The sequence below is a fragment of the Scyliorhinus torazame genome, chromosome 19 (genome assembly GCF_047496885.1).
Source record: "Scyliorhinus torazame isolate Kashiwa2021f chromosome 19, sScyTor2.1, whole genome shotgun sequence".
Classification (NCBI taxonomy): Eukaryota; Metazoa; Chordata; class Chondrichthyes; order Carcharhiniformes; family Scyliorhinidae; genus Scyliorhinus; species Scyliorhinus torazame.
In genome coordinates, this window is record NC_092725.1 from 16,298,833 (window position 1) to 16,311,849 (window position 13,017).

A 13,017-nucleotide genomic window follows, 5' to 3' on the forward strand; every position below is an offset into this window, starting at 1 on the left:
TTCCCGTATCTCTCAATCCCCTACCAACCCACCTTCTCCCCGTCTCCCTCAATCCCCCACCTACCCACCTTCTCCCCACCTCCCTCAATCCCCACCTCCCCACCTTCTCCCCGTATCCCTCAATTCCCCACCTACCCACCTTCTCCCTGTATCCCTCAATCCCCACCCCCCACCTTCTCCCAGTCTCCCTCAATTCCCCACCTACCCACCTTCACCCCGTATCCCTCAATCCCCCACCTACCCACCTTCTCCGCGTATCCTTCAATCCTCCACCTACCCACCGTCTCCCCATCTCCCTCAATCCTTCACCTACCCACCTTCTCCCCGTAACCCTCAATCCCCCACCTACCCACCTTCTTCCTGATTCCTCAATCCCCCACCTACTCACCTTCTACCCGTATCCCTCAATCCCCCACCTACCCACCTTCTCCCCGTATCCCTCAATCCCCATCTACCCACCTTCTCCCCGTATCCCTCAATCCCTACCTACCCACCTTCTCACCGTATCCCTCAATCCCCCACCTACCGACCTTCTCCCCGTATCCCTCAATCCCCCACCTACCCACCTTCTCCCCGTATCCCTCAATCCCCCACCTACCCACCTTCTCCCCGTATCCCTCAATCCCCCACCAACCCACCTTCTCCCTGTATCCCTCAATCCCCTCCTCCCCACCTTCTCCCCGTATCCCTCAATCCCCCACCTACCCACCTTCTACCCGTATCCCTCAATCTCCATCTACCCACCTTCTCACCGTGTCCCTCAATCCCCTATCTACTGACCTTCTCCCCGTATCCCTCAATCCCCCACCTACCGACCTTCTTCCCGTGTCTCTCAATCCCCCACCTACCCACCTTCTCCCCGTATCCCTCAATCCCCCACCCAGCCACTTTCTCCCCGTATCCCTCAATCCCCCACCTACCCACCATCTCCCTGTATCCCTCAATCCCCTATCTACTGACCTTCTCCCCGTATCCCTCAATCCCCCACCTACCCACCTTCTCCCCGCGTCCCTCAATCCCCCACCAACCCACCTTCTCGCCGTATCCCTCAATCCCCACCTCCCCACCTTCTCCCCATATCCCTCAATCCCCACCTCCCCACCTTCTCCTCGTATCCCTCAATCCCCCACCTACCCACCTTCTCCCCGTATCCCTCAATCGCTATGTACCGATTAGCCTGATATTGTGGGCAGAACAAGCTCCTTCTGTAATCCACGCGAGTTGAACAATTGTGGAGACCTCGTGCTTACTCTGGAGTTGTGCAAACTCATCCGTGTCCACTGTCGCCTCTGGATCCTCTTGCCTCCTCTCCTCCTCCAGACGTGCAACACTCCTCCCGTCTTCCTCATCCCCAACCTCTGTGAGGTCTCCCCGAGGGTCTGGGGTCCGGGAGTCCAGCTCCGGGACCACTTCAACTGGTGTCCAGATTGGTTTCTGATCCTTCCAGAGTGAGAAAGAGAAAAAGGTTAAGAGAAACTGGAAGTACGTGTGTGTATTTTGCGCTGTTGCTACTTTGGTCCACGGAAGATTAATGGACTTGTGACTTTAAGATAATGTGTTTGCGCATGCTTTTACACATCCTTAAAGGTTGACTAATGAACAATTTAGAGACGGGGATATGGGTGGCACGGTAGCCCAGTGGTTAGCACTGCTGCCTCACAGCTCCAGGGTCCCGGGTTCGATTCCTGGCTTGGGTCACTGTCTGTGCAGAGTCTGCACGTCCTCCCCGTGTCTGCGTGGGTTTCGCTCCGGTTTTCTCCCACAAATCCCGAAAGATGTGCTTGTTCGGTGAATTGGACATTCTGAATCCTCCCTCTGTGGACCCGAACAGGTGCCGGAATGTGGCGACGAGGGGATATTCAGAGATACTCCATTACCATATCGGTGTAAGCCTACTTGTGACACTGATAAAAGATTATCATTGTTTATTGGGGATGATTTGGACAAGTTTGTGTCTTGTGTCTTGCATACCCCACACGGAAGCGTCCATGCCCTGAAGTTTAATTGTTTTCATGGGGGTGGAGTGGGGGGGGGAGTGGGAGGTGGGGGCGTGGGGGGGGGAGGTATGTAAGGATCCTCCGGTTGAAACTCTGTTTATTTCCTTATTTGCCCCTTTCTTTTGTTTTTTTTCTTCTACAATTTTGATCCACGGGAAATTAATGAACCTGTGACTTTAAGGCTTTGAGACGACGCATGTCTTTCATTCAAACAAGCGGATTCCAGAAGGCGGTTCTGTTTTCGGCTAGTGCTTGCAGATTGGCTGGCATCAGTGCTGACTCGATATGATTGACTTGGCTGGTGGCCAATGATCGAACCGAAAGGGCTGCAATCTGCCCGACAACAGGGGGTGATTGGATATTTTTCCTCTGAGGTCCTTCTCAGTGCCAAGGCAGGTTTTCATTTTGCTTTGGGTTCCGAAGCCTGGATGGAGGAGGTCTATAATAATAATAATAATAGTCACTTATTGTCACAAGTCGGCTTCAATGAAGTTACTGTGAAAAGCTCCTAGTTGGCACATTCCGGCTCCTGTTCGGGGAGGCCGGTACGGGAATTGAACCCGCGCTGTTGCCTTGTTCTGCATTACAAGCTAGCTGTTTAGCCCATTGTGCTAAACCAGCCCCTTAACTCTCTCTTCCTTTCTGTCACTCACACTCTCTCTCTCCCTCTGTTCCTTATTTACTTTCTCTCTCTCTCACACTCTCTCTCTCTCTCACGCTCCCTGCCCGTCACTCTCTCTCTCACTCTCTCTCTGTCCCTCACTCACTCACTTTCTCTCTCTGTCTCTCTCTCACTCTCTCCACTTATGTCCCTCACTCAATCTATCTCTCTCTCTCTCTCCCTATCACTCTCTCTGTCCCTCACTCAGTCTCTCTCTCTGTCCCTCACTCACTCTCTCTGTGTCCCTCACTCACTCTCTCTCTGTCCCTCACTCTCTCTCTCTCTGTCTCTCTCTCACTCTCTCTCTGACCCTCATTCACTCTCCCTCTCCCCCTTCTGTCTCTCACTCTCTCTGTCCCTCACTCTCACTCTCTCTCTGTCTCTCTCTCTCACTCTCTCTCTGTCCCTCACTCACTCTCTCTCTGTCCCTCACTCTCACACTCTCTCTCTCCTCTCTCTCTCCACCTCTGTCCCTCAGTCACTTTCTCTCTCTCACTCTCTTTCTCTGTCCCTCACTCTCTCTCTGTCTCTCTCTCACACTCTCTCTCTCTCTTTCCAGATCTGTAGCTCACTCACTCTCTCTCTCTCTCTCACTCTCACTCTCTCTCTCCACATTTGTTCCTCTCTCACTCTCTCTCAAAAACCTGATGAAATCCCTTCCCCAGTAAGGTGGATGACATTTAAGAGAAGCTGCATTGAAATTAAAATTTGGGCTGGAGGGTGGGTTTAATGAGAGACAAAGAGTTGCAAGAGAGAAGTAGATTCTTGAAGGCCCAGTTTAAGAAAGGCTAGAGTGTCTCTTCAGAAGAAATCCGAGTGCCTGGGAGTACTGAATGAATGTAACCTCCAGAAGACCATCACCAACTGCACACCGGTGGTTTTGATTAAGCAGCATGCTTGGAGGACAGCACACAGCAGAGTCCAACATCAAAAGCAAGGACTCTTATCCTTCTTACCTGAAACCCATTTCCAACCCTCTTGTGTTGGACTGTCTTGAATTTATGAGGAGAGGGTGGGAATGAAAAAGGTGGTGGGGGTAGTAGGTTAGTTGGCTGCTATTCTCTTGTAACCACTGCATATTTCATCTGTATTTCTGTTAGTAATTGCGTTCCAGCTTACAAACCTGGTGACTGTAATTATTAAACCGTAATTGTGTTCCAGCTTACACACCTGGTGACTGTAATTATTAGACAGTCAAGAGACAAAGATTTTGGGGGACGTTTAGACAAATTATTGTTCAGACACCGGAGTCTGTGGGACTGGAACTGAGCGTGCGGGAGCTCACTGTGTCTCCTGGCTGTCCAATAATTACAGTGTGAGCGTGTGTGGGAGGGAGTGTGTGTTTGTTTGTGAGAGAGTGTGTGTGAGAGAGAGATTGTGAGTGTGTGAGTGTGTGAGAGTGTGTGTGTGTGTGTGTGTGAGAGTGTATGTGAGAGAGAGAGTGTGAGTGCATGTGAGAGTGTGTGTGTGTGTGTGTGTGAGAGCGTGTGTGTGAGAGAGAGTGTGAGTGTGTGTGAGAGTGTGTGCGTGAGAGTGTGTGTGAGAGAGTGTGAGTGCATGTGAGAGTGTGTGTGTGTGAGAGTGTGTGTGAGAGAGAGAGTGTGAGAGAGAGTGTGTGTGTGTATGTGAAAGAGTGTGAGAGTGTGTGTGAGAGAGAGAGTGAGTGCATGTGAGGGTGTGTGTGTGTGTGTGAGAGCGTGTGTGAGAGAGAGAGTGTGAGAGTGTGTGTATGTGAGAGTGTGAGTGTGTGTGAGAGTGTGTGTGAGAGAGAGAGTGTGAGTGCATGTGAGAGTGTGTGTATGTGTGTGAGAGTGTGTGTGAGAGAGAGTGTGAGAGTGTGTGTATGTGAGAGAGTGTGTGTGCGTGAGAGTGTGTGTAAGAGAGAGAGTGTGAGTGCATGTGAGAGTGTGTGTGTGTATGTGAGAGTGTGAGTGTGTGTGAGAGTGTATGTGTGTGTGAGAGAGAGCGTGTGTGAGAGACAGTGTGTGTGTGTTTGTGTGAGAGTAAGTGTGATTGTGAGTGTGTATGCATGTGTGAGCATGAATTTGCGTGTCAGTGAGTGTATGTGAGTGAGTGTGTGTTTGTGTGTAAGAGTGTGTATGTCAGCATGTTTGTCTGTGTGGGGTGTGTGTTGTGTTGGTTTACAGGTGCAACAGGTGATTAAGGCGAATGGAGTTTTGTCCTTCATTGCTAGAGGGATGGAGTTTAAGACTAGGGAGGTTATGCTGCAACTGTATAAGGTGTTAGTGAGGCCACACCTGGAGTATCGTGTTCAGTTTTGGTCTCCTTACCTGAGAAAGGACGTACTGGCACTGGAGGGTGTCCAGAGAGGATTCACTAGGTCAATCCCAGAGCTGAAGGGGTTGGATTACGAGGAGAAGTTGAGTAGACTGGGACTGCACTCGTTGGAATTTAGAAGGATGTGGGGGGGATCTTATAGAAACATATAAAATTAGGAAGGGAATCGATAGGATAGATGTGGGCAGGTTGTTTCCACTGGCGGGTGAAAGCAGAACTAGGGGGCATAGCCTCAAAATAAGGGGAAGTAGATTTAGAATTGAGTTTAGGAGGAACTTCTTCACGAAAAAGGGTTGTGAATCTATGGAATTCCTTGCCCAGTGAAGCAGTTGAGGCTCCTTCATTCAATGTTTTTACGATAAAGATAGATAGTTTTTTGAAGAATAAAGGGATTAAGGGTTATGTTGTGCGGGCCGGAAAGTGGAGCTGAGTCCACAAAAGGTCAGCCATGATCTCAGTGAATGGCGGAGCAGGCCCAAGGGGCCAGGTGGCTTACTCCTGTTCCTAGTTCTTATGTTCTTATGTGTGTCAGTGTGTGTGGGAGTTTGTGTGAGACTGTGATTGAATATGTGTGTGTGTCTGGGTGTAAGTGTGCATGTCCGTGAGAGTGTATGTGAGTTAGTGTGTGTGAGACTGAGTGCCGGTGTGTGTGTGTGTGTGTGTGTGAGTGTGTATGAGAGATCTGGATGGACAGGTCTACAGGTAATTGAAAGTTAAGGGGAAAAGGTAGTCAAGAAGGCATACGGCATGCTTGCCTTCATCGGCCAGGGCATTGAGTATAAGAATTGGCAAGTCATGTTGCAGGACCGTAGTTAGGCCACAATTGGAATATAATGTTCTATTTGAGTCGCCACACTCTCAGAAGGATGTGGAGATTGTAGAGAGGGTACAGAAGAGATTTACCAGGATGTTGCCTGGTATGGAGGACATTAGCTATGAGGAGCGGTTGAATAAACTCGGTTTGTTCTCACTGGAACGACAGAGGTTGAGGGGCGACCTGATAGACGTCTACAAAATGACGAGGGGCAGAGACAGAGTGGATAGCCAGGGTGGAAGAGCCAATTACTCGGGGACATAAGTTTAAGGTGCGAGGGGCAAGGTTTAGAGGAGATGTACGAGGCACGTTTTTTACACCGAGGCTGGTGGGTGCCTGGAACTCACTGCCGGAGGAGGTGGTGGAAGCAGGGACGATAGTGACATTTAAGGGGCGTCTTGACAAATACATGAATAGGGTGGGAATAGAGGGATACGGACCCCGGATGTGAAGAAGGTTTTAGGTTAGACGGGCAGCATGGTCGGCGCGGGCTTGGAGGGCCGAAGGGCCTGTGCTATCCTGTTCTTTGAGAGTGAGTGTATGTATGTGAAAATATGTGTACGGGTGTGAGAGTGGTATGTGTGTGTGGGGGGTGGGGGGGGTGTCTGTGTCTGAGTGTTGCTATGACATCCTGCGCTAGCGCGCGGTCAAATCCAGCCCCTCAGGCCCCGGAGTCCCAACACAAGCGAATTAACCAATTATTCATGTAAAAATTCCTCAAATATTTGTCCCAGGGCTGCCCAATAATTGCAGTCACTAGGTTTGTACGCTGGAACACAATTACTGTTTATTTACAACAAACAAAAATGAAACATGCAGTAATTATAACAGAATAAAGGCAAGCTAACCTACCCCCCCCCTACCTCGGTGCCCCCTCCCCATCGCTTTTACTGTCCCGGCTTCTACCCAGACAACACACACACACAAGACAGACAAACACAGAGGGGTGGAAATGGGAAACATAATAAGGATTAAGGTAAAGAAAGATAAGAGTCCTTGCTTTCAATTTTGAACTCTTTGCCATAGGTTGTCCTCCCAACTGAATGGTCAAAGCCACTGGTGTGCAGTTGGTGATGGTGTTCTGGCAGTAACATTCATTCAGTACTCACAGGCTGTTAGATTTGTTCTGGAGAGACACGCTAGCCTTTATTCAACTGGGCCTTCAACTCAAAGGTCCACCTTTGAGTTTACTTAACTCTAAAGACTCTTTGTCATTCATGAAACCCAGCTTCCAGCCCGCGTTTTAATCTCAGTCCCTTTGCAGTTGTTTCACTAGAAAGACCGTCGGCCTTCCTGCGGAGAGAGAAGAGTTCACCGTATCAGATAGGGAACCTTCCCAGAAGCGTCTCCCAGCTTCTGAACTGAAAGTCAAACTACACAACCCGGCCTGACTGGGGAGGGAGGCCTCCCAGAGAAATCAGAGCCAATCACCACGCGATATTGGCAAAGCCCAGCATCTTCAGCCAGTTCCCTTGCCGCCAGCCAAGTCCATCAATTGGAGTCATCACTGATATCAGTCAAATCGTTCTGGAAGCTGCCTGTTCGAATAAAAGGCTGCTTCATGCAGATTGCCTTCTTGAAGTCACAGGACGCTGCTTCTGCCTGAGTTAAAGATACAGCTTGCCTACAAGACACATGTCCATCAATCATCCAGAGCTCAAAACCGTATCAGGAAAAATTAAAAGGGGAAAGCAGGGAGCAGACAGTTTAAATGGAAGGATCCTTACAGTATGTAAGTGTGTGTGCGAATGTGTGTGTCTACATATATGAGTGTGTCTGCGTACATATGTGTGTGTGTGTGTGTGTGAATCTATGAGTGTGTATAATTGTGCAAGTGTGTGTGTGTGTGAATGTTTGTGTGTGCAAGTGTGAGTGTGAATGTGTTTATTATGCATGAGTGTGTATGCATGCATGTGGGTATGTGTATGAATGTGTGAGTGTGTGCAATTATGCAAGTGGGTCTGTGTGAATGTGTGTGTGCAAGTGTTTGTGTGTGTGTGTGAGTGTGTGTTTTGTGAGTGTATGTGCATGAGTGTGTGTGTGTGTACATGTGTGTGAGTGAGAGTGTGTGGGTGTGAGTTTATGTGAAAGAGTGTGTGCGTAGGCGAAGGTGTAGGTGTGAGAGAGAGGGTGTGTATTGATGTGTGAGTGTGTGTGAGTGGAAGGGTGGAGGTGTGTGTGAGAGAGGGTGTGGAGATGTGAGTGTGTGTAGTGTAAATGTGTGTGTGAGTGTGCATGGATGTGTGTGTGGGACAGTATGTGTGAGAGGTTGTGTGTGTGCAAACGTGTGTATGTGTGTAAAAGTGTGTCAAGAGTATTGAAAGTCAAAGAGATCTAGGAGTACAGGTCCACAGGTCATTGAAAGGGGCAACACAGGTGGAGAAAGTAGTCAAGAAGGCATACGGCATGCTTGCCTTCATTGGCCGGGGCATTGAGTATAAGAATTGGCAAGTCATGTTGCAGCTGTATAGAACCTTAGTTAGGCCACACTTGGAGTTTAGTGTTCAATTCTGGTCGCCACACTACCAGAAGGATGTGGAGGCTTTAGAGAGGGTGCAGAAGAGATTTACCAGAATGTTGCCTGGTATGGAGGGCATAAGCTATGAGGAGCGATTGAATAAACTCGGTTTGTTCTCACTGGAACGAAGGAGGTTGAGGGGCGACCTGATAGAGGTCTACAAAATTATGAGGGGCATAGACAGAGTGGATAGCCAGAGGCTTTTCCCCAGGGTAGAGGGGTCAATTACTAGGGGGTATAGGTTTAAGGTGAGAGGGGCAAGGTTTAGAGTAGATGTACGAGGCAAGTTTTTTACGCAGAGGGTAGTGGGTGCCTGGAACCCACTACCGGAGGAGGTAGTGGAAGCAGGGACGATAGGGACATTTAAGGGGCATCTTGACAAATATATGAATAGGATGGGAATAGAGGGATACGGACCCAGGAAGTGTAGAAGATTGTAGTTGTGTCGGGCAGTATGGTCGGCACGGGCTTGGAGGGCCGAAGGGCCTGTTGCTGTGCTGTACTTTTCTTTGTTCTTTGTTGTTCTTTGTGTGTGTGTAAAGTGTGTGTATGTGTGTGTGAAAGAATATATGTGGGAGAGGGAGTGTGTGTGAAAGTGTGTGTGTGGGAGAGGATGTGTGTGAGTGTAAGTGTGTGAGCGAGTGTGTGAGTATGAGATTGTGTGTGAGTGCATGTGTGTGTGCGAGAGAGTGTTCATGTGTGACTGTGTGTGTGTAAATGTGTGTGACTGTGTGAGTTGTAAGGAACTTGCTTAATCCTGGTCTGTTTCGTGTTTCTTGTTTAATGCGTGTCCTGCTGGTTGTTTTCAAAATCACAGACTTCTGGTTTTGAACGGAAACCACGCCCCCCCCCCCCCCCCCCCCCCCCGCTGCAAGCTGCCACATGGACTGACCCGGCAGATCCCCTCTGATTTAGATGCTCTGTGGCACAACCCGTGATGTCATGCTGATGGACTTGGCAAGCAGCCAACCAATTCGTTTGAAATCCGGGCCTTGTACCGATTCTCGTTTGCGATTGGCGGGGCTTTCCAGAAACTTCTGGAACAGGGGAAGCACGCCCCATTTTGTCATTCGCGTGACCGATCTGAGCAAGGAGCAGCTGTAAGGCACTCACTCGCTCAGCACTCTCTCTGCCAGGCGATTTCAGAGGCTCCCAGACAGACTGGTGGAAAGCACACCTATTTAAGAGACCGCAGGCAGTAGACAGATCTGTGAAGGGGACTACTGGAGTGAAAAGCTGCTAGCAGGTTTTCCCAACAGCTCTCTACCAGTTTAATCCTCTGTGTAAATGGCTGGGTAAAGCCCAGTCTGAGAACTCTCTTCACAAAACAGCCAGACTCTCTGCACAGAGGCCAGGTAAGTGGTTGAACAGCAGAGTGGATGTAAAATCTGCTGTAAACTCTCAGGTAGAAATCTCCAAAGATATCACAGGGAGACCGAAGTTGCGTGATAGAATTGCACTGACCTGAATCTGCTGTGTGAAGGCGATTCCCCCAGAGGTAGACCTACAGTCTGGGAGTCCTAATGGACGAGAGCTCTTAAAAGGTCGGACTGTCATGTGAGAGTACCTTTAACAATTGGATGTTGAAGAAATGTACCTTTAACAAATGAAGCTGATCATATTACTGAAGTGATGTCACGGGGGGGGGAGCTGAGCTCACTTCGGCTTTAGGTTTCAGTTTGAGAGAGCAGCTTGGGTGTGTCTGTGTGTTTCCAGAGAGCTGCAGGAAGAATAGCAATGTGCTGGAGCTGAAGTCAACCAAGCTGATATATCTCTGCCATCCAACAGAATATATATATTAACTTTGACCTGGTGTGTTACTGTTTTGAAGGTTTGAATCCTTTTGGATGTTTGAAGGAACATTTTGAGGGATTATTTAGTGTTGTGTTATTTTCGGGGTCATTTTTGAAGTAAGGGGTGTTAAGTGATCCAATGTTTATTTAAAAGGTTAAGTTGAGTTCATGGAATAAACATTGTTTGGTGTTAAAAACCACGTGTCCATAATTGTAATCCCACACCTGGGGAACAAGCCGTGTGCTTCAAAAGCAACAATCCATTAAAGGGGGAGGTTGGTTGAACATTTTGGTGTTCTGAAAACACCGCGCCCATAACAGAACCCGCTGATAGTTTACAACACCTTGCATCCTGAAGAGATTCACAGCCTACAGGGAGCTCAACCCCAGCAGAGAACATCCTCAAATCTTCCGTACCTGTTAATCCCTGTTATTTTTGAACCTTTCCTACCCCTTCACCATGTGTCTGTCTTGTGTGAGTCTGGGTGGAAGGTGGGACGGGGTTTTGGAAATAGGTAGACGAGTAGACCATTGTTCCATCATTTCCATTATATGACCACCTTTTACTCTGGTTATAAATAAACAGTCTGTTGCTGTTTTACTTATTAATCTGGTGCCTGTTACTCATTGGAGCAGTGAAGGTCAGACATCTCAGCGAACACACACCATTTATCGATTAAGTCACTGATGTTAGGAGTCCGGGGACTGCGTGGCTGGATCTGACTGTGCACTCGCCCAGGGTGTTGTAGAGTGTGCGAGTGTAACCGTGTGACTGTGTGTGAGTGCGTATGTGAGAGAGTTGTGTCTATGTGAGTGTCACTGTGAGCAGGTGTGTGTTTGTGTGTGACAGTGTGTCTGCATGGGAGAGAGATTGAGTGTGGGTGTGACTGGGTGCATGTGAGTGTTTGTGTGTCTGTGTGTATGTGAGAGACTGAGTGTGTGAGAGTGTGTGAGTGCGTGCGTATGCGAGAGACTGTGTGAGTGTGTAAGAGCGAATGTGAGTGAGTGTGTGTGTGTGTGTGAATGTGTGTGAGTGTTATTGCCAAAGAGTGTATCTCTGTGTGTAAGTGAGAGTATGTGTCTGTGAGAGTGTGTGCATTTGTGTGAGTGAGTGTGAGTCCACCTGAGAGTGTGTGCGTGAGTGCGTTTGAGTGAGTGTGTGACTGCATGTGTGTGAGCACGTGTGTGTCTGTGTGAGTGTGTGTTGCTATGCATAAGTGCATTTGTGTGTAAGTGTGCATGTCTGAGTGTGTGTGTAGAGTGCATGTGTGAGCGAGAGGGTGTGGGAGAGAGTGTGTGCGCAAGAGAGAGTGTGTGTGTGTGCAAGAGAGCGTCTATGCAAGAGTGGGAGAGTGTGTGCGTGAGTGACAGAGGGTGGGTGTGCAAGAGTGAGAGAGTGTTATTGTGTGTGTGTGTGCATCAGAGAATGTGTGTGCAAGAGAGAGAGAGTGTGTGCAATAATGAGAGAGGGTGTGTGAGAGAGAGAGTGTGTGTGTGAGAGAGAGAGAGAATGTGTGAGAGAGTGTGTGAGACAGAGTGTGTGTGAGAGTGTGTGTGAGACAGAGTGTGTGAGTGAGAGAGAGTGTGAGGGTGTGTGAGAGGGAGAGTGTGTGAGAGAGAGAGAGTGTGTGAGAGAGTGTGTGTGAGAGACTGTGTGAGAGAGAGTGTGTGAGAGAGAGAGAGTGTGTGCAATAATGAGAGTGAGTGTGTGTGCGACAGAGGATGTGTGTGCAAGAGAGAGTGAGTTTGTGTGTGAGCGTGTGTGAGAGAATGTGAGTGTGAGAGAGAGTGAGTGTGAGAGAGTGTGAGAGAGAGTGTGTGTGAGAGAGAGAAAGAGTGTGTGTGTGTGAGAAAGAGAGAGAGTGTGTGAGAGAGAGAGTGAGTGCGTATGAGAGAGTGGGTGAGAGAGAGAGAGTGAGAGGGAGTGTGGGAGAGAGTGTGTAAGAGAGAGAGTGTGAGAGAGAGAGAGTGTGTGTGAGAGAGTATGTGAGAGAGAGAGAGTGTGTGAGAGAGAGAGAGTGTGTGAGAGAGGGAGTGTGTGAGAGAGGGAGTGTGTGAGAGAGAGTGTGAGAGAGAGTGTGTGTGAGAGAGAGAGAGAATGTGAGAGAGAGTGAGTGTGTATGAAAGAGAGTGGGTGAGAGAGAGAGTGTGTGAGAGGGAGTGTGAGAGAGTGTGTAAGAGAGAGAGAGTGTGTGAGAGAGAGTGTGTGAGAGAGAGAGTGTGTCTGAGAGAGTGTGTGTGACAGTGTGTGTGAGAGAGAGTGTGCGTGAGTGAGAGAGAGTGTGAGAGTGTGTGAGAGAGAGAGTGTGAGAGCGAGAGTGTGTGAGAGAGTGTGTGAGACAGAGTGTGTGTGAGAGTGTGTGTGAGACAGAGTGTGTGAGTGAGAGAGAGTGTGAGGGTGTGTGAGAGGGAGAGTGTGTGAGAGAGAGAGAGTGTGTGAGAGAGTGTGTGTGAGAGAGTGTGTGTGAGAGACTGTGTGAGAGAGAGTGTGTGAGAGAGAGAGAGTGTGTGAGAGAGTGTGTGAGACAGAGTGTGTGAGAGAGTGTGTGTGAGACAGTGTGTGTGAGACAGTGTGTGAGTGAGAGAGAGTGTGAGAGTGTGTGAGAGGGAGAGTGTGTGAGAGGGAGAGTGTGTGAGAGGGAGAGTGTGTGAGAGGGAGAGTGTGTGAGAGAGAGAGAGTGAGAGAGAGAGAGACTGAGAGAGAGAGTGTGTGAGAGAGTATGTGAGAGAGTGTGTGTGAGTGAGAGAGAGAGAGTGGGTGTGAGAGAGAGTGTGTGAGTGAGAGAGAGAGAGTGAGTGAGAGAGAGAGTGTGTGAGAGAGAGTATGTGAGAGAGTGTGTGAGAGTGGGTGAGAGAGAGTATGTGAGAGAGTGTGTGTGAGTGAGATAGAGTGTGAATGTGAGAGAGAGTGAGAGAGAGAGTGTGTGTGAGTGAGA

At 49.0% G+C, this 13,017-nt stretch overlaps 1 protein-coding gene across 2 annotated transcripts in view; it reads right to left on the reverse strand.

The window, feature by feature from the left end:
- LOC140396030 (uncharacterized) overlaps positions 1 to 13,017 on the reverse strand; it is a 250,110-nt gene that overhangs the window by 142,254 nt on the left and 94,839 nt on the right. For both annotated transcript variants that reach the window (XM_072484095.1, XM_072484094.1), the window contains exon 3: positions 1,251 to 1,440. In XM_072484095.1, the coding sequence (XP_072340196.1) occupies positions 1,251 to 1,440 (190 nt within the window). The remainder of the gene's footprint in view (positions 1 to 1,250; positions 1,441 to 13,017) is intronic.